At 42.4% G+C, this 21,698-nt stretch overlaps 1 protein-coding gene across 1 annotated transcript; it reads right to left on the bottom strand.

Annotated features, from left to right (window-relative positions):
- Positions 1-20,324: 20,324 nt before the first annotated feature.
- Positions 20,325-21,698, bottom strand: LOC135698827 (uncharacterized). Its single transcript, XM_065218958.1, has 2 exons — positions 21,489-21,698; positions 20,325-21,421 (listed from the first exon to the last, which is right to left on the bottom strand). Exons 1-2 carry the CDS (start codon positions 21,563-21,565, stop codon positions 20,473-20,475), a joined length of 1,026 nt encoding a protein of 341 aa, XP_065075030.1. The 5' UTR covers positions 21,566-21,698; the 3' UTR covers positions 20,325-20,472.

The raw sequence follows: 21,698 nt of genomic DNA, 5'->3' as shown, positions 1-21,698 counted from the left end.
CGGTCCCAGGTCCTTACATATCAAAGAGATTTATGGTAAAATCGCTTGTGTATCGTGTTTTTGCGAAACTCGTTGTTGTCGTTGGTTCCGGGTTTGAATGGATACACAAATTTGAGCAACGTTATTATGTGATATGAGGGGCTCGGTGGCCTTAGAGCAACCGTTTTTGCTTACTGAGCAGAACATCATGAGTCTATTCTCAGGCCCATCCACAATCAAGATTCGTCAATCGTTTTATTTGTTAATATGACTACATGGTAATAACAGCAACTCGGTGATCAAAAAGGTGCTCGTCTGCCTAGTGGCAAACGTTTTTGCTTACTGAGCAGAAGACCGTGGGTTTAGTCCCAAGCTCCTTCGCGTTATATGATCATTAGGACATCAATTCAGCTTATCGTTTACCAAAACGAACCCTGCTGCAAACCCAACCCTCTTATCCAACATCCCAGTGATTCCTCGTGGAAGTGCAGAGGTGTTCTCGGCTTCCATCAAAGCGAGTGTCATGTCAACACAATCCTTCCCATTCCTTTCTTGACCTGTGTTCGGGCGTGGCCGGCGCTGGTATTGCCTAATTTAAGATCACCAGTTTTTACACATTGAGGATGATTGCTAGTCCCAAGCATCGTCTATTGGTTCTCTGTGTAATTACAGCTGATCTGGCAATAACAGAGTAGCAACCGTGGGCGGTCAATCAAGCTCAAGCTCAAACTAGGTAACATTTTCAAATCAGTCACTACTAAACTCACTATTTTAGTAAAATTTAGTCACTAAACTAAACTCACTTTTTTACGATCATTGAGAGTAAAGAATTTGCCTTTAAAAACTCACATTAAAGCACAGCTTGATTTGGTAACAAGTTTATGTTAGAAAGGTTAATCTAAAAACAGTGTGTAAAGTATGACAAGCAGAGTTGCGAACGTCAACACTGTCCGATCTTGAACATTATCCAAGCCTATATGTTGTCAAAAAATGATCTAGTAAAATGTTCAGGCTTTCAACACAAATAAACCCGGTAGCATTCTTCTTCTTCTTCGCATGTCAAGCTCATTGCTTGCTCGCAACTTAGTGTTATTAGATGCACTTCCACAGTAGTTATTAAGTGAACAACACATAAAGTGACTAAAGCACAGAGAACATACATCCAAGCTTGAACAAATTTTTCGAAAAATTATGTGTAAGAATTTAAATTAAAATACGTTAGAAACACTAGCGCCGCCATTCGGAGTGTTGCGACTCGAGTTATCACCTTTTGAGATTAATGAGTTAACTGAACTAAAATTTGGGTTGATCTTATTGACCGTGTATCCAAATGAACTGTCAAATAAGTTCAAAACAAGCAAGGCAAAACAACGGAAATCCATCGAGTTTCTTCAGAACCATTATTTTCGAATAAAAAACTAAGTTCTTTTACAGTTTCCTGTAGATCTACAACAACTTTTCGTTCCAATTTTAACTGGGCATACTACACAGCAAAAAAAAATGTAATATCGATCCATGTAATTCAAGCTGATGCATGAAATAATGATGTAATAGCAAAAAGCAAATACAATATTACATCAATGGCTGTAATTTTGCTCGCAAAATCGATGTACATCGTACAACGTTATATTACACAACCGATGGATTGACCTGGTTGCAGCAGTTTGGATGTAATATTCAACAACTTTTTTTTTCTGTGTATTCAGGAGAAAACTGAACTGACTGGTTCACTGGCGGCGTATCTTCAAATGATTCAGTGAGGGTGGAAACTCCAATTAGCCCTAATTTAAATTCAGAAAAAATGTCGTAAGATTTGAACACTGCTTACCCTGCATCTGTTCTTCCAGTAATTCGAAAAGCCTCGGGAGGAAGTGGCCGGAGCATAACGTTTTCGTTGCAAGCAAGCTTCCACACCTGCGTAGGAAATCGCACCCAACATACATGGGCCGGGACCAACGGCTTTACTTTCCTTCCGAAGGAATACGCGGAAGACGTGACCAGACAGAAAATCGTGTATTTTTTAAATTTCATGTGATATATATTTTTCGGTACTCTAAAAATAATAACATTGATATGAACTAGGATATGAAAAGGATTAGATTGTACACTCAACATATTACAAAACGAATATAGATTAAATTTTATGCATTTTATGATTTTTCAAAATTTATACACTGGTCCGATTAAAATTTTCGTCAAAATTATACTAAGTCCGAATAACGGAGTAGAATTCGATCAGTGTTTACTAAAATGATAGGAACAAGAACATCTGGATTCTCTTCGGAGATTCTCAAGTAAGGTCAAGTTATGGTTCGCGTTTATGCGGGAGCTTCCACCACCATTGAACTACCGTCATTCGGAAGCTGTTGAAAATTCAAGGATTCAAAAAGAAGAAAGATCCGGTACCTACATCACGATCCAACAGAAGGCGTAGCAGTATCTAATGTTGAACAAAATGAAATGAAAGGTTGAAGGACTACAATTACAATCCCAAACGGTACGGATAAAGAATATATTTCCATTTTAGATGTTGTCAGAACATGAAACCTTCCAGAGAATGATAACAACAGTGTTGGATTGGCCAGTGACATTCAAATGGTCAGCGAGTACTGTGCCAAGTTGCCGAGCGTCACAACTTGACTGACCCCCCCCCCCCTGTGGTATGTGCCAAACCGTCCGGAACGGGCTTACATTTTACTAAAGCACCATACGAATGCCCATGCATCACTAAAGGGCTTAGGAAAAGTGGAAGATAATTTTGAGATAGGAAATTAACACTCAAAACAAATTTACTTACGCTTCTCTTCAATTTCAGCTGAAATTTTACTCGTTGTCAGCATAAAGCAAAGAATGAAACGTTTCACTATTTACGACAATCATAACAAAACCAATAATTGACAGCTATTTATTTCTACCTTATGTGTGTGAATGCACTCGTGAATTAACACACACCATCATACACAGGTCCCACTTTTGCTCAGAAGAGGCATTCCGTTAATTTTCCTGAATTTTTGGCAGAGTTGCCAGTCTTCTTGATTTGTAGTCTTCGATTTTATACTATGGCACGCATAAACCATTGTTATATTGCTGATTGCATCTGAAACTGGACTGTCCCAAAAATGCAAAAAGTGTGATAAAAGTGCACGTTTCCGTCAAATCGTTTTTATGTCTTCGGAGCACTTATTGCTTGCGTCATAAGAAATAAGTGCACCGAAGACACCAAGACGATTAGACGTAAACTTGCAGTTTTATCACACTTTTTAATTAATGAAAACGCGTTTATTAGTCCAATTTGGTGTGAAACGCGCAATACTAAGTTTGCGTTCTTTCCCTTTATACCGATCTTTGCGTCGGTACGGAAGTGGACCCTACACGATTGCCTTTATTGACAATAATCGTATTGTCAATACATTCAATATTGACGGCAATAAATTGGTATTGACAATATTTCTGTATTCACATCATCAATATTAATGTCAATAATTCCCCTTCGCTTCAATATATTGATACGTGTGGGGTTCGCTGGAGAGTTGCGATTTGGCGTAACTTTTATACTATTTAGATGTCATATGTTTTGAATGCAGGTAACCATGGCCATGACGTTTGATTATTGTCGTTGACGGCACCGTCGAAAAATTTGCCCTTCCAGCAAATACAGACAGTTTCTTATGGGAATTTTCGATGGGGTGAAAGGATAGTACAAAGTCCGCCATGTTTCACGCACAGTCTAACGTTTGCTTATGGATTTTCCCATAGGAGTAACGAGCTACAGAGTTGCCGTCAACGCCAATTGAAAACAATTTGAATGAAGAAAAAAGACCTACTGCCATAGAGGTAACTGCTGTCATGATTACCTGAGATTTGTCAAATAAAGGGTGATACGGTCAAAATTTGGTCAATATCAACTTGACGTATTTCTTTCAATTTTGCATTTAAAAAACCTGAACACCCCTCATTTTGAAGGTGTGTGTGTGTAGAATGTTGCTCCTATTTTGATTTTGGAATTCACTCTTCAGTTGTCAAAATGCCGTCCAAGCAAGAAGAGCAGCGTATCAAAATTTTGCTCGCGCATCGCGAAAATCCGAGCTACTCGCACGCAAAGTTGGCAAAATCGCTAAAAGTTGCCAAATCAACCGTTACAAATGTAATTAAAGTGTTTGGGGAACGTTTGTCGACAGCCAGGAAGTCTGGATCGGGGGGAAATCGAAAACCGGAAGCCGCTGAGACGACAAAGAGAGTTGCCGGTAGTTTCAAGCGAAACCCTAACCTCTCTCTCCGAGATGCCGCAAATAAGCTGGGTGTATCGTCTACAACCGTGCATCGAGCCAAAAAACGAGCCGGACTATCGACTTACAAGAAGGTAGTGACTCCAAATCGCGATGATAAACAAAATACGACGGCCAAAGCGCGATCCCGGAGGCTGTACACGACGATGCTGACGAAGTTTGACTGCGTGGTAATGGACGACGAAACCTACGTCAAAGCCGACTACAAGCAGCTTCCGGGACAGGAGTTTTATACTGCAAAAGGAAGGGGAAAGGTAGCAGATGTTTTCAAGCACATGAAACTGTCAAAGTTCGCAAAGAAATATCTGGTTTGGCAAGCCATCTGTACCTGTGGCTTGAAAAGCAGCATTTTCATAGCTTCCGGGACTGTCAACCAAGAAATTTACGTGAAAGAGTGTTTGAATAAACGTCTGCTGCCTTTCCTGAAGAAACACGGTTGTTCCGTACTGTTTTGGCCGGATTTGGCATCTTGCCATTACGGTAAAAAGGCCATGGAGTGGTACGCCGCCAACAACGTGCAGGTGGTTCCCAAGGACAAGAACCCTCCCAACACGCCAGAGCTCCGCCCAATTGAGAAATACTGGGCTATTGTCAAGCGGAACCTAAAGAAGACCAAAAAAACTGCTAAGGGCGAGCAGCAGTTCAAGGCAAACTGGCTTTCTGCGGCGAAGAAGGTGGACAAGGTGGCTGTACAAAATCTGATGGCAGGGGTCAAGCGTAAGGCCCGGCAATTCGGATTTGGAAAAGCGGAAGCCTAACTGAATATTTTTCCTGAATTTTATACTAATTGAACTTGAAAAAGAAATTTAATTTGATTTTTTAAATAAACGATTTCACCGATTTACACGCGTTTTCCCTTGACCAAATTTTGACCGTATCACCCTTTAATGTAAATATTTACACCGATTGCATCGAAGAATAGAAGCTTTTCGTTCTATAGACCTTTTCGATGCTTAATCGTCTTTCTCTATCTATAACGCTGTCCAGACTGGAGAGTTATAACATGTTATAACGGTTGTCAAATAATTGCAACACAGAAACCACCATCAAGATAGCGCTATAACATGTTATAACTCTGTAGTCTGAGTCGGAGGCGAACCAGCCTAATAGTACGTTCAGACTACGGAGTTATAACATGTTATAGCGCTATCTTGATGGTGGTTTCTGTGTTGCAATTAGTTGACAACCGTTATAACATGTTATAACTCTCCAGTCTGGACAGCGTTTAAGGCTGAAAGCCTCCTAAATAAAGCTAAATTAATTAATCTGTAGTCTGAACGTACTATATCACACATGTATGAATCGATGGTGTATTTTCCCACTAATCTGCTTCCCTCGTGCTCGCACTCGTTGGATTTAAATGGTACAGTAGTGTGCGCCGATTAGACGTCGAAAAGTTCTTTGCAACATTGTCCGTAATACCTAATACTCTGGACAGACTATTGCTTATAGTACGTTCAGACTACAGAGCTATAACATGTTATAGCGCTATCTTGATGGTGGTTTCTGTGTTGCAATTATTTGACAACCGTTATAACATGTTATAACTCTCCAGTCTGAACAAGGCATTATGGTACGATCAGACTACAGAGTTAAAACATGTTATAGCGCTATCTTGATGGTGGTCTCTATGTTGCAATTATTTGACAACCGTTATAACATGTTATAACTCTCCAGTCTGGACAGCATTTGAACGTACTATTATATTATGATTTCCAGTGAAAACTAGATGTATGAGTGTTCATTGCAAGACAGCCTGTCATATAGCGAATTCGTTTATTATCGGGATTGGAACCAGTTCCAACCCAGTGCGAAACCGAACTTTTTATCAGTGCGAACCTCAACCTGAGCTAGGTTTTAAAAACAAACGAGCAAACTGACGTTTGTCAGAAAACAAGCAGACCCAATCTTGATATCCGATCCAGGTTGGAACTGAATAATAAACGAATTCGCTAATAGTCTGTGCGGGGTATAAACCTCGTTGATATATGAACGAGGTTTACGGACAATGTCGCATAGAGCTATTATAGTTTATGAGAGAACATTTAATAACGCCGTTTGTGGACAGTCTCTGATAATTTTCCCTTATTTTATAAATACCTGGGCTGTTCTTTTGATTTTTATGCACGTATAGCATAGAAATTACAGATTAATTCGGGTAACATTTTCGACGATTGGACACTTCAAATTGGTTCTACATAGGAAGTGACTAGTTTATGTCGATCCCTGTTCGCGACGCGCGTGTCACGTTCATCAGACGAAGCCGAAGGGGCTTCGTCCTTTATTATTATTTTTCGAGAGGAACTCGCAATCCGCGAAGGATCACGCGGCGAACTTTCGGCGTGCGGTTATTCACAGACCAGACCGGAGGAAGGGGTTCGAATGCCTCACGGAGGATCCTAATCGAATTGGTAGGTTTCGACTGGCTTCGAGCTCGTCGTTCCAACAGCAGGAACCGATACCACTTGAAGCGAGATTCGCCTACTTTCGAACAGGATTCCTTAGGACTTGGCTGAGTGCTCTACGGTTGGGATATGGTTGGACGGTAGCTGCCCAGCTCAGATGGGGGCAGTAGCGCGATTCCAACAGATACACCAGCGGTAAACCTGATCAGCCTAGTCGGGGAGTGCCCAAACTCTGAAACGGGTTCCGACCAATAAAGGTGCTCGGCCGGTACTTGCCCAGCTCAGATGGGGGCAGTAGCGTCGATTCCGAGGAAACTCTTATTGGAAACGGATTACCGCGAGAGAGTTTGATAGGCTGGAGGCGAAGAGTGTTATTGAGGTGATATGTAGGAGTAAGGGTGGACCTGGCGACAAGTCCGTACACTTGGATAGGATAGTGAAAACTGAATATATTTTGGTTGTATCAAAACGCTTTTATAGCGTCCCTTAGACCTAAGTTTTGGGCGTCGGTGCCCACGTACGCATGTGCGTCTATCTTCCCGCACAGGGGTTCTAGACGCACTTTCTTCCTAATTCTAGATTTCCCTTGGTCACGCATCCTAGTAGGGGAACGTTTTCATTTTTAACTTTTATGACCCAAGTTCTCGCGCCTCGCTGGTGCATGTAAATTACTTTAAATCAATCCGCACCAGGCTTCCTGTTTACATTGGCCCGCTCCCCAGATCTAGCCTATAGCTTGGATGCGTACGCATGCATCGCTGCCTATCTAGGCCTAAGTGCATTTTTCCATTGATTTTGCTCTCTGCGGTGGAACCGTCGCTAGCTCGGTTTTATTGCCCTTTGTGTTTTTGGAAGGATGCCGAACGCAAGATTGTCCCTTGGGACGATTTCATTGCTTTCTATTAATGCTTCAACTATCCTTCCCAAGACTGGTTCTATTACGATAATTCGTTTATCTTGGCGTTGTTACGCATCTTTTTAGGGAACCAGATTTTATTACCTTTGCGCCAGGCTCGCATTGCCGGGCGCACCGAGCTCCATGCGACCGATTCATTACCATTCCATTCACATAGCACGCGGACTGCCTTGGCATCGAGCGTCTAATACACCGCAGCGCTGCACGCATTGCAGGGCTGCATATGGTTCACCGTGGAGCGAAGAAAGTGGAAAGTAAATGCGTACTGATTCTATATGCGTCAGCCAGATCTGGCGGTGTGGCATGTTTACTTCTCGTTTACGAGGCGTGAGTTAGGGTAGGTTTGGTCTTGACTTTGTGCTTCTTGCACCTCTCTTAGACAAATTTCTTGCTTTCGCTTATTTCCCGTACGAGGGCGGTGACCTATCGTGGGAACTTGAAAATGCATAATGAATTGCGATATTTTACGTTGCATCTGCAACATCCCGGGCCTCGTAATTCTTACTAGATTTACTAATCTAAATCATATGTTAATATTGCTATTTTTCATTATTGGGATGTTACATTGCTCCGAGTGTTTAAATTCCATGTTTTACATTTCAGTGTTTGATCTTGTATGTAGTCATTAATTTTTCTAATATGTTTATAATTTTCCGTACTTTCGTACTGCTTTTACTGATCATGATATATAATTTTCGTAACTCTAATTGAGTTGATTTATATGCCTTTGTACTTCTACGTATTTGTATGCTTGATATATATCTGTTTTGTTTTTATGTTTATATCATGTCTTGATAATTCTTCTATAATTTCTTCTTAGTTTATATATAATGATTCGTTGTATAAATGATGATTACATATTTGTCAAATAATGTCTTCTCTTCTTGAGGTGGTGGGATGTTAGTTTGTTTGATATTTCTAGTTGTTAAGGAAAAACTATAATTTATTTTCTTGTCTTTAATAGATATAAATCCCATCAATATACCTCTTTTCATTTTATGCTAATTATGTACTTATTAATTTAATGTTATTTCAGGTGTCCATCTTCGGGTGGTGCAGCCGAGCGTCGCGCATGCACTTTTCGTCAATGTTGCTGTCTGCTACTACTTGTGAATTCGAGGGTGATCTCACCCTTGGCTTGGCTTGATTTTCTTTCATGTTGAATCGGCTCGGTTTTGAAATGCCGATTCTGGTGCAATGTTGTCTAGTTGATTCGTCATCTCGTTGTTGTCGGCATTCACTACTGGATGTGAATGTTGGTTTCTGGCGGACTGGCTGATACCCAGTCGTCTTGTTATCATATGCGTATTGGCTGACTTCTTAGGCGGGTATCTTCTATCGGGGCATCGTGAGCGCTACATAGGGGTGCGCAGGAGGGTGGGCGCGAGCCACCGTCTGTGGTTCTTCATCGGATAGTGGTGTGTTTTCTGAAGGATTGGTCCCATCTTCAGGCGTCGTTACATCATATGTTCTGGTCGTTGACTTCTTGATGTTCTTCAGAGTGTTCCTATGCGTGAGGAAGGTTGTCATGGAGTCCCACAGCGATGCGATTAGCTGCCATCCGAATCCATAGATGTCATACAATATGCGTCCGTGCATCAAGGTATCTACAAGAAACTTGATTATTCTGCCAATGATATACAGCCCGATGGCTGTAGATGTTATATTACCCAACCAAGATGACAATGACACAAGTTTTTCCCAATACTTGTTTATCATGTTGTCAATTAACTTTTCTGACATTAGGGCTTCGAAATGAAATCCCTGCTTGCTGGGATTTTGTCCAGTTAATATCTTATGTACCACGTTTGTGGCTATGCGACGGTCACCCTGATCGTATATCATGGTTCGCATCTTTTTCAAACTATCAGCGTCGTAAATTCCGCTTTCCATTAAATTTGGAAGAGGTGTGTAAGTCCATTTGGTCACTATGTCCGTGGCCAGTTTTTGTGGGAATGTAGTTTCTCTTATCTTCCCATCAAATGTGTACCATCTGCCTCCAAATTGGAATTTGGCTGGTAACAACGGTGTACATTCAATTTCCGTTCCTCGCATTTGTAGTGTACGTGTGACTGGGGTTAGAAACATTGTGACATTTCCGAACTTCACTGGAAGTTCTTGATAGCACCTTTCTGATGCAAACGGTTGCACGTAGACCGGCTTGCATTCCAATACGTGTAGCACTTCTCCGGCTACTACCGCGGAAAAACCCGTTCTTTTCATTATGCTATTAACGAATTCTGTTGGGTTTATGCGGGCAAGTGTAAGTTTTGTTTCCAAAAGTGCCTTGTCTAATTTACACATTTCAGTCATTACTGTATTGTATACGTCGTCGAGCTTCTGACCGACGTAATTCTCAACTAGAGTTATTTTAGAATTGAAGTATGTGAAAATGTCATGATTTTTTGCACTTGATGGTCTTCTAGCAAATGGAGACTTGAACTCCGCTTCTTCCAATATGAATATTCTCGGGTGGTCTGTGCTATAACCCTTGTATCTGCATATCTTCGCTGTATCTTTGGTGCGAATTGAAAACAAATGCGAATCGGAAATGGAGGTATAAACGGCATGTGGATTTGGTTTATTTCCTTCTATATTTATTGTCTTGTTAACCTTTCCTTCATATATAACTTCGAAATCGGTGTCTTCACACCGTTGGTTTAGGCTCACGTCCCAAGTGGAGTATCCATCTTCTGAGTCTAGGCACTTTCCATGTGAATATGGACATACTAGTCCGTGTCGGAGCATAATTTGATCATTCTCGTTATCGATTGTTGCCATGTAGTTATACAATGCGATTTCATATTCAAAGTATACTAACGCATTGATCCAAGTATACTCCGGTGTTTTATACACGCCACCGCTGCAAGAACTAGCCCATACGCTACCTACGACTAAGGTTTCTCCTCTAGTCGTGTGGTTTCTCTTAAGTTCGAGGAGTCCCGCGCTCAATGTTAAGGGAATAGCTCCCGTGAGTTGAGTGCGTCTACACTCGTCGGGTGTAAACTCCTTTACTATGTAAGAGTATCCGCGCTCATAGTCCGAGGTGTGCGAGTGCATTCCGCAGTGCCTTATTGATCTCTTAATGATCATTTTGCACTGATATACCATTGTGCTTCCCTTAGAGCTTCTTTGAAGTACTTGAATAGGTACTTCAGATATTGAAAGATTCTTTGTAGAAGGGATACAAGACGTTACGTCCAATAGTGAATAACTTGTCATATTCACTTCTGGGCTCGCGCAGTCATACGCGATAAGCCCGGTTGGGTATTGCCCTAACGCTGCCGTTATAAAAAATAATACCATTATTATGGTCATATACCATGGAACATGGATTTTAGTTTTGTTCGTTACATTTCTAGGTTTTTGTTTCGAGTTCATTCTGTCTCTTAGTTCTTTAACCTTATCGATGTCTACTTTACATCGTTTTCCCCAAGAATTAAAGTTCTTTCCTGCGCGTTGATCCATTGTCAAATTAGCGCTTGGTAACTCGCCCTCCACCTTTCTTTTTCTATTTGCGGAGACTGGACCTATATCGCCGTCCTCGTACTCCCGATGGTGGTTTATACGGTGGATTTCCACTGGTTGATTTACCACCTTTCTTTTACGTTTAATTGGTGGTGCCTTCTGCCCTTTGCCCTTATCTTGAAGGGCTGGTTTAGTTTCCCTTCGATTCTTTGTACATACCTTTGGTGCTTCTTGGTGAAGGTTTATGTGTGCCGTAGTTGTTTCGTCCTTAGTCGTCGCTGCGCTCTTTACGTCAAGCACTGCTATTTTCGTGGCAGGTCTTACGTAATTTCCTTGTATCGTTTTAACTTCTGCCGACCTAACTTGTCCGTCGGAACTTGTGTGAACTTTCACAACTCTCCCTTTGAGCCAATTGCCGGGTAGAGTTCCTTTGTCCGTTATGACCACAATGTCGTCGACCTTGATTGGCTCGACTTTCTTGGTCCACTTATTTCTTTTGATTATGGTGGGGAGATATTCTTTTCGCCACCTATCCCAGAAATATTTTGCGTAATGAATAATACGCTTGTAGTGTGCTCTACTTAAACTGTCTGTTGTTAGTGCGGTTGGTGCAGGAGGGTTCTTTGGGTGTGCTCCTAAGAAATGAGAAGGAGTAAGAGGTTCGTCATCTGCTTTGTCTAGCGATACATGGGTTATTGGTCGTCTATTCAATATGCCTTCGGCTTGTATTAAAGCCGACCTTAATTCGTTTTCTGTTGGCATATGGTGTTGGCGTGCTTTAGCCATTTCGTACAGGCATATCTTTATGTTTCTAATTAACCGCTCCCAAGCTCCGCCGAAATGTGGTGCGGCTGGAGGGTTAAAGTGCCATTTAATGCGCATTTCTGCGGCCTTTCCTTCTCCCATTTCCCTTTCAATTTCCTGAACGGCTGTCTGCATTTCCTTTTCGGCTCCGATAAAGTTCGTACCATTATCGCTGTACAGATGCTTGACCGGGCCTCGTCTGACTTGAAAGTTCCTCAAGCAGACTATAAATGCGTCTGTGTCTAATTTTTCAGCCAAGTCTAAGTAAACGGCTCTTGAGGTTAGGCACGTAAATATAACGCCCCACCTCTTTTCTATTGACCGTTTTACTTGTACTTCTATTGGCCCAAAATAATCTACTCCCGTGTGTGTAAACGCGGGGTTGTATATATCCAGCCTACAATCGGGTAGGCATGACATGAGCGGTTCGCTAGGTGAGACCTTCTCATTCTTACAGTGCTGACAATTTGCCTTGACTGTGTTATGAACTCTTCTTGGATCTATTATCCAATATTTTTCTTTTGCCGCGGCTAAAATAGTTTGATCACCGTGGTGCAGATTTTCTTCATGATAAAATTTCATGATCAGTCTGGTAATTGGGTGTTTGGTGGGTAAGATCATTGGTTCCCGTGTTGATAGCGGTACAATGTCTGTGTTTGCCAAACGTGATTGGACTACCATAACCTCATGATCGTTGATTCGTGGGGTTAGACATCTTAACCTTCCTGATTTAGTGATTTCACCGTGCTTTGTAATGTCATGCATTTCGTCGGTGAAACCTTCCCACTGTGCCTTGCGGACAATAGCATATTCGGCTATTTGCATGTCGTCTTCGCTTATATTTTTATCGAAGTTTCTTTTGTCTTTTATCCAATCGACAAACTTCTTCAAAATGCAGACTTCCTTGAGTAACTTCTCCCAATTAGAGTAACGATACTCGCGGATAAATTTAAAGTCTGATTCGACTTCTTGGTGAAACATTACCGACTCCTTTATTTCTTCGGTCGTTTCTCGCATAAACCTTGATTTTGGCCACATACATTCTTCTTTCCAAATGAATGTTGGACCTGCTAACCATTTAGGTTTTCCCTTGGCTAGCTTGGTTCCTTCGTCTGCTGGATTTTCGTCCGTGGGTACATAACGCCACTGCTCAATTTTTGTTTCTTCTAAGATTTCTCCTATGCGGTGTGCTACAAATTCTTTATACTTTCGGTGGTCAGAATGAATCCAAGACAGCACCGTTTGCGAGTCTGACCAATACGTAATTTTGGAAGGCTTCTTGCGCAGCTCCTTCTTCAACGTTTTGGTGAGCCTTGTGCCTAAAACTGCTGCTAGCAATTCCAACCTCGGAATTGATAGTTTCTTAATTGGTGCTACTCTTGATTTAGCAGCTAACAGACGAATACTAACAGTCTGACCGTGGCTACCTAATCCTCTGACATAGGTGGCCGCTGCGTACGCGTATTCTGACGCGTCGACGAAAGTATGTAGTTCAAATTTTTGTACCTTTGGAGCTAACATCCATCTAGGTATCTTCACATTTGCTGCTTGTTTTATTATTTCTAAAAATTGTTTCCATTGATTGTAAGAGCGCTCTGAAATTTCTGCGTCCCAATCCGACGTTTCCTTATGCAGCTCTTGGATAAGTATCCTACCATGTATGGTAAGATTAGCGATTAATCCCATTGGGTCATAAACGCTCATAACGAAGGATAATACCTCTCGTTTAGTCGGCTTTCTAATTTCATGGCGTACATCTACTGGTAGCCGATTAAATTTAAGTTGGTACTGAATACAATCTTTACTTGTATCCCAGTACATCCCAAGAACCTTTTCACCTTCGGACTCCTTATCCTCGAAGGTTTTAATCTTGTCCACTTGGACCCTATTCTTCGGAAGTGAAGCTAGCACTTCTTTACTATTAGAAACGAAATTTCTGATAAAGAATTTCGCCTTGTCGTGAATTTCCATAACGTCTTTGATCGTTTGCGTTGCCTCTTGAGGCGTGTCGAAACTATCAATATAATCATCAACGTAATGCTGTTTTATTATTGCCTTTACCGCCTTGGGTTTTGTTTCGGCGTATAGACTGGCGTTGTAGTTCTTAACAGCTTGCGCGCAGGCTGGAGAGCTGGTAGATCCGAAGATCATAACCTGCATGACGTACACGTCAGGCTCTCGGCTGTCGTCACAATCACGATATAAGAAGCATTGCTTCTTCTGGTCCTCTAGACTAATTCCCACCTGACTAAACATTTCCTGCACATCTCCAGCGGATGCGATAGCCCCTTCCCGGAAATTAGTGGTGACGCCAAACAAAGAGGTTGTAGCGTCGGGACCCGCTAACAACGCGTCATTTAGAGAAATGCCCCAAGACTTTGCGGCCGCATCGAACACCAAGCGTGGCTTAGGAGGTGTTTTATTTTTATTTACCACGATAAAGGTTGGGAGATAAAATATCTCTCCAGCCCATTCCTCCTTTTCCTTTGGTGTTAATTTGCGCGCGTAGCCCTTGGTTACATAATCCGCAATCGTGTTGTTTGTCCAGTTCTTCAGTTCTGGATCTTTTTTCAATTTCGCTTCCAAATTTTGGAGCCTCTTATAAGCTTGTATGTAACTCTCTGGTAGATGCGTATCATCCTCTTTCCAGAGTAACCCGACTTCGTATTTTTCCCCTGTATATTTTAGGGTCTTATTTATTATCTCCTTGGCTCTAATTTCATTCTTGGTCTCAGGAAGTTTTTCTGGAATTTTGACTCCAAAGTCCTCCACTGAAAAATATCGTTGCATTAGATCATTCATTTTGTCATCTTCCTGAATGACCATTAAATGTTCTGCTTGTGCGGTATGTTTGATATTACCAAATATCAACCAGCCAAGCTTAGTTTTGATTGCGATGGGTTCATTCACTCCCATCGCTCGTCTTTCTAACGGATATAATAAATGGCTATGATTTAGCCCAATAAGTAATTTTGGCTGTGCATTCTTATAATTCTTTATTGGTAAATTGGCCAAGAACGGATATTTGTCTGCCAAATTATCGTAGTTCACGGTTTGAACCGGTAAGTGAAGATTACTTGCGGTTCTGACGTTTGTCAACGTGAATTCATTATCGGAATTGCCTTTAATTTTTAATTTGACCCTCCTGCTAGTTTTCTCTTCCCTAGACACATTCTGGGTCCATTTTATTTTGAGTGGATCACGTACTCCTTCTAACTCAAGTTCCTCAGCAACCCCTTCATCTATTAAAGTTAAGGAGGATCCTGGGTCTAGGAAGGCGTAGGTTTCCACCTCGCAATTCTTATTTTTAAGTGTTACCGGAATGATCTGGTAAAACACTTGTGCCCTTTGCTCCTCGTGTAAGTTTGAAGTTTCGGGTCGTGGTTCGGTTGGCTCGCCGGAGGCTGTTATCTGTCTTCTTTCCGGTCTGCTACCTTGATTATGAATATCCCTTGGGATATGTAGTAGCCTATGATGGTGCTCGTTGCATCCATTTATGCCACAGTTTCTTTGAAAATTACAGTTTCCTTTGTGTCTGAACAGACACAATGGACATACTCGCAATTTAAGTATTTCCTGTCGTCTGTTTTGTACAGACATTTTTCCAAATTTTTGGCACTCTCTTAGTCTATGTGTTCCGTTACACATATAACAACGTACGTTGTTTTCTGAGTGCACATTGACTCTATTCCTTTTTTCGATCGGAGCTCTATTAGAATTATAGAGCTCACGATGAATGTCGGCCTTAGGCTTTAGCCATTTAGCCAAATCTTTAAGGGAGGGTACTGAATTGCCTTGTTTGGCATTAGATTCTACTACCTCCAACCATTTTATCTGGGTGTCGCAAGACATCTTGCTTACCAGTTCCTCAACTAAGCGAGGATCATTTGAGTACGCCATCTGATTGGAGGCGGTTAAATGCGCTATCAAATTTTCTAGACCATTCGATATCTCGACTATCGCTAAGTGGCCTCCTGTTCTAATACGCTCGAGATCGTCTCGCAGCTCCTTATAGACCCGTTTTGACTGTCCAAATTGTTTTTCGAGTCGTTCCATTATTTGCGGTACGTTTGCTTGATCAAGCATCATGGACTGTACCGCCTTAGCCGCTGGGCCCCCTAGTGCCTTTTGCAGCCGTATCAAATTTTCCAAACTGGTATATTTCCCCTGCTCGGTCGTGGCCTCGAACATTTTCTTAAATGCTGGCCACTCTCGAGCGTTCCCAGAGAACTGGGGCAGACTCATTTCTTGCCGTTTTAAATACATAGCTACGGAATCGTCGTCCGCAGCTGTCTCTTTTCTTACGAGTTCGTTTTCAAGCTTGACTTTATTCAGCTGGATCGCCTGAGCGATGTCCAGCAATACGTCTCGCTTGTCCTTTTCTTCCTTATGTTTAGATTCAAGCTCACGTTTGTAGTGCGCTAGCTCCGTCTCCATAGACGTCGCGTGAATCTCGGAGGATTTCTGTGCCTTTGCACGTGCCTCCAGCTCTAAAGCTATATTTGCTAATTTATTCTTCATCTGAATAAGTTCGTCGGCTTGCGCCTTCTTAATACTTTCATCCATGCGGCATTTCGCACACGACCAAGGTTCTTTTTTATCAGGTAGACAGGTGAGTTCCACGCATCCATAGTGGAACCACCTATCACATTGGTCACAAGCGACCATATCTTGCACCTCGTCCTTACGAGTGCATAGGCGACAATGGCCGAGCACATTGTCTACAAAATTCATTGCTATTTTGTTTGTGTTTCTTTCTTTTTAATGACTTTTCTTTCTTACACCCTTTCTTTCTATCTCACTAGAGATTTTATATCGGTTTTACGTGCACCCTTCTGTTGCTCAAGTGAGCCTGTTTTTCTTATTTTCCGTTTCTCTTTTAACGAGTACGTTGACTCGTTATGCAATAAACGTTTCGGGTTTATGACCCGCCTGGCGGATTTCTTACAGGGAATCGATGGGTTCGTTGACCCGTTTTTATTCTCCTTCCCCTTAGAACTTCGTAGGCTAATTGCCTGTTTAATTTTCCTCGTGATCGTGTTCTCTAACGAGGTGTATTTTGTTTATTTCCTGCTCAGGAGCTGGAACCCTTGGGAACTTGTCCCGAATAGTCACTATTGACTTCCTCTTGCCCCGGATTAAACCGCAGACCTGTGCAGGATTTCCAACTCAGGAGCTGGAAATCCGCTAAAACTATCTCGGATTACACCGCAGATGTTTTACTATGGCATTCACGAACCTTTTGTTCGGAATCCTTCCTGTGAGTCCCTCCTATGTGGACTCCCGACTTTCACGGTGGGTCCCTGATAATTATTCTCGAATTTTTCCTATATAAATTCCGATAATTATCTCCCGTATTCCTGTGGGTTCTGACAAATACCTCCCGAACTTCTTGGGACTGATAAATATCCCCACCAGCCTTCCTTACGAAGGTTGCCCTACCTACTGTCGGGCCCGGCCTACTTATGTAGGCACTGTTTCGAAACTCCCGGCTTACGCCGTTGCAGACGTTTCTTCCTTGGGCGTTCGCGTACCTTCCGTGCGGAACCCCGTCTTACTGGAACCTATCCCGGATTAACACCGTGGACGTTCCTAAACGAATTGTGTTTTTGGGTTTTTAGGCCCCTTATAGTCCGGAGACTGCTGTTATGTTTGGGTTTTTAGGCCCCTTATAGTCCGGAGACTGATTCAATTCACACTTTATCTTAAACACTTCACTTTAGCACTTGATTAGTTGGGTCCTAATTGGCAGGGTGTTATTGATTTGTTACTTATTAATTAGGAAAAGAATAATTACTTACCTGATGACCCTGCCGGTGCTAGAGTCTCCTTATTTCACTTAAGCCCGTAGGCTTTCACTTTACTATTAGACTTTCTTCCGGTGTCGGAACACCTACACTGTGAGTTCTTATAGCACTATTGCTCCTCTCTGGAGCCACCATATGTTCGCGACGCGCGTGTCACGTTCATCAGACGAAGCCGAAGGGGCTTCGTCCTTTATTATTATTTTTCGAGAGGAACTCGCAATCCGCGAAGGATCACGCGGCGAACTTTCGGCGTGCGGTTATTCACAGACCAGACCGGAGGAAGGGGTTCGAATGCCTCACGGAGGATCCTAATCGAATTGGTAGGTTTCGACTGGCTTCGAGCTCGTCGTTCCAACAGCAGGAACCGATACCACTTGAAGCGAGATTCGCCTACTTTCGAACAGGATTCCTTAGGACTTGGCTGAGTGCTCTACGGTTGGGATATGGTTGGACGGTAGCTGCCCAGCTCAGATGGGGGCAGTAGCGCGATTCCAACAGATACACCAGCGGTAAACCTGATCAGCCTAGTCGGGGAGTGCCCAAACTCTGAAACGGGTTCCGACCAATAAAGGTGCTCGGCCGGTACTTGCCCAGCTCAGATGGGGGCAGTAGCGTCGATTCCGAGGAAACTCTTATTGGAAACGGATTACCGCGAGAGAGTTTGATAGGCTGGAGGCGAAGAGTGTTATTGAGGTGATATGTAGGAGTAAGGGTGGACCTGGCGACAAGTCCGTACACTTGGATAGGATAGTGAAAACTGAATATATTTTGGTTGTATCAAAACGCTTTTATAGCGTCCCTTAGACCTAAGTTTTGGGCGTCGGTGCCCACGTACGCATGTGCGTCTATCTTCCCGCACAGGGGTTCTAGACGCACTTTCTTCCTAATTCTAGATTTCCCTTGGTCACGCATCCTAGTAGGGGAACGTTTTCATTTTTAACTTTTATGACCCAAGTTCTCGCGCCTCGCTGGTGCATGTAAATTACTTTAAATCAATCCGCACCAGGCTTCCTGTTTACATTGGCCCGCTCCCCAGATCTAGCCTATAGCTTGGATGCGTACGCATGCATCGCTGCCTATCTAGGCCTAAGTGCATTTTTCCATTGATTTTGCTCTCTGCGGTGGAACCGTCGCTAGCTCGGTTTTATTGCCCTTTGTGTTTTTGGAAGGATGCCGAACGCAAGATTGTCCCTTGGGACGATTTCATTGCTTTCTATTAATGCTTCAACTATCCTTCCCAAGACTGGTTCTATTACGATAATTCGTTTATCTTGGCGTTGTTACGCATCTTTTTAGGGAACCAGATTTTATTACCTTTGCGCCAGGCTCGCATTGCCGGGCGCACCGAGCTCCATGCGACCGATTCATTACCATTCCATTCACATAGCACGCGGACTGCCTTGGCATCGAGCGTCTAATACACCGCAGCGCTGCACGCATTGCAGGGCTGCATATGGTTCACCGTGGAGCGAAGAAAGTGGAAAGTAAATGCGTACTGATTCTATATGCGTCAGCCAGATCTGGCGGTGTGGCATGTTTACTTCTCGTTTACGAGGCGTGAGTTAGGGTAGGTTTGGTCTTGACTTTGTGCTTCTTGCACCTCTCTTAGACAAATTTCTTGCTTTCGCTTATTTCCCGTACGAGGGCGGTGACCTATCGTGGGAACTTGAAAATGCATAATGAATTGCGATATTTTACGTTGCATCTGCAACAATCCCCATCAAGCGAACCGTCTTTGATTGGAACTACAATGCAACAATAGCACGAATGCTTCCTGTGGATTCATTTAGACTAACTTGGTGAGATCGTATCTGATTTTATCTATTTAAACTAAAATAACATGATTTTCTTAAATTTGGCAAATTCTTAATAGAGTTTGAACGCCAAATGACTGCACATTTTTGAACATTTGGTGGAACATTACTGTAATTCATATATATTAAAACAGTATATTATATACTGGGTTGGGGGGGGGGGGGGGCAGCCTAAGGGAATCAAAGGATTTGTTAACTGGACGCGGGTTCGTGGATTTGCCAATCCCTTGTCCCGTGATTACAGATGGCCATCTGGTCGTTTTGTCTTCCAAAGGTCTTCAATGAAGCTGGTTCACCCTGCTGCAACAAACCATAAGGCAGAACTTTACAACTGGTAAAGTATCTGCAGACATTGGTAATCCTTGCACTGATGGTGGGTTCCATTCATATGACATCACATCACGTATTGCATATAATTTACAAAAGTGATTATCAAAAGAAGAACAGCGTATTTATAAAAGAAGGGAAAACTTTCAGAGACTATCCACATACGGCGTGGGAGGCGTTGATTTGGTGGACATCAAAAGTACATAAAACGCATCTTGAAACCATTCAGAGGGTTGTGGACTTGTGGAAACAAAACCTGGCGCTTAGTCGAGTGGCGCAAAGCAGTTAGTAATTGAGGATTCACACTTACGGCATTTTTTGATGTATTGTTTTAACTCTAACTAACTGTCTGCACTAGTTCTTCTATTAGCGGAAAGAAAACCTAGGCCAATATCTCAAGACACTTCAGCCAAAACACTCTGGGTGGGAAAGGGTTAATCCCAATGATTTCCGCGAAATGTCGTACAGCTAATGCTACAATAAATATGTGAATAAAATAACTTAACAGTTTTTATTAAGCTTACATATTTATTTATATTCACGAGAGATTTGATTTTGTACCAATTGAACTCTACAAAGCTGTATGATTTGTTGTTTTGGTTTATGGATTCTTCTAAAATTTTCTTATATTCTACCAAACAAACCAGATACACAAACACAAAGATCTCAGTCGAATAAGTCACCAACCCCGACGTTGACTGCCGAGCTTCTGAGAATACTAACATCATCGTCGTCATCGTTTTTATTAGGAAGGGACTTCAAATCTTGATTCGAGTTGAGATTATCTCTGGATTCACTGTCCAAATCAATCAACTTACTTTCTCGAACGCCTGCTGCTTTGTCCAGATTATTCAGCTTTGGTTCGGCTTCCACGCTGTACCGATCGTCCTCATTTTCTTTGTCATGCAGCTGCTGCGGCACACTGCTCGTACTCGCCTGAGGCTCATCCCGTTCCTCCACCGTGCCCGCTACTGTTCGATCATTCAGCAGAGGAGCAGCTGCTCGTTCGCGTGCTTCTTTTCGGCAGGTAATTAAGTACATCATTACGTAAAAAATAACCGGCAGGCTACTGATTCCCGAAGCAAACCAGATAAATGCCGTCTGTGAATGTTGCTTGCCTTTGCAGCAGTTGTATATGGCACTCCAGGCGTATCTGGTCTGATTCATTCGGTCTTCGATGTCGAAGCATATCAACCCTTTTCGGTTTTGCACCAAACCCTCGTAGTAGACCTGCATATGGTTGTAGTTTCCGGCACAAACGTCACATGGATTTGTGTAATTCTTGGCGCAGTTTTGCAGTTCATCATAATATTGAAAGAATTCAGCCGTATCGTTTTGATTGGCAACGCAATCCTGACAGTGGGCAGCATCCCAGATTGACGTTATTTGGTCGTACAACGTTTGAAACACATTCAATCGGTTTTGGTTCAAGTTTTTTTCACAGGTTTTATTACCTTGGGCGTAGTGGAACCACTCGACAGCTGTTTTGTAATGCGAAACCGTTTGGTTGCTGGTGCAGAAGGAATTTACCGGGTAAGTTTGAACAGGCAACTGGTTGAGCAATCGGACGTACTGTCCGACGAAATATTCGATTTCCTTGCAGTCGTGAACTTGCCTGAAATTAAGATGCAACGGCCTTTAAAACGCCTCAAAGGCTATTACAGTTTTGAGCGAGTGCTTACTTCTGTGCAACTGTACCACCGAGTCCGAGAAAACTGAATATGAAAATAGTTTTGAAAATGTCCATGTTGCTAAACATTGCTTTCGAACATTCACAGAGCAAACCCTACCCTACAGGAACACTACAAGATTTTTAATTTTATATGAATCACCACTTTTACGATAAGCGCAACTACGTTCAACAAAATAACTACTTTGTTCTCGATGCGAGC

This window comes from Ochlerotatus camptorhynchus, unplaced genomic scaffold, assembly GCF_037179485.1.
Source record: "Ochlerotatus camptorhynchus isolate MF236.1 unplaced genomic scaffold, CSIRO-AGI_Acam_v1.1 ptg000096l, whole genome shotgun sequence".
Classification (NCBI taxonomy): Eukaryota; Metazoa; Arthropoda; class Insecta; order Diptera; family Culicidae; genus Ochlerotatus; species Ochlerotatus camptorhynchus.
The sequence above is the reverse complement of the archived record's forward strand: the minus strand, read 5'-3'. Positions and strand labels throughout refer to the sequence as shown.

Coding starts and splice junctions, on each gene's coding strand:
- LOC135698827 (XM_065218958.1), bottom strand. CDS start 21,565: ATGTTTAGCAACATGGACATTTTCAAAACTATTTTCATATTCAGTTTT. Junction 21,422..21,488: donor GGTGGTACAGTTGCACAGAA/GTAAGCACTCGC, acceptor TCTTAATTTCAG/GCAAGTTCACGACTGCAAGG.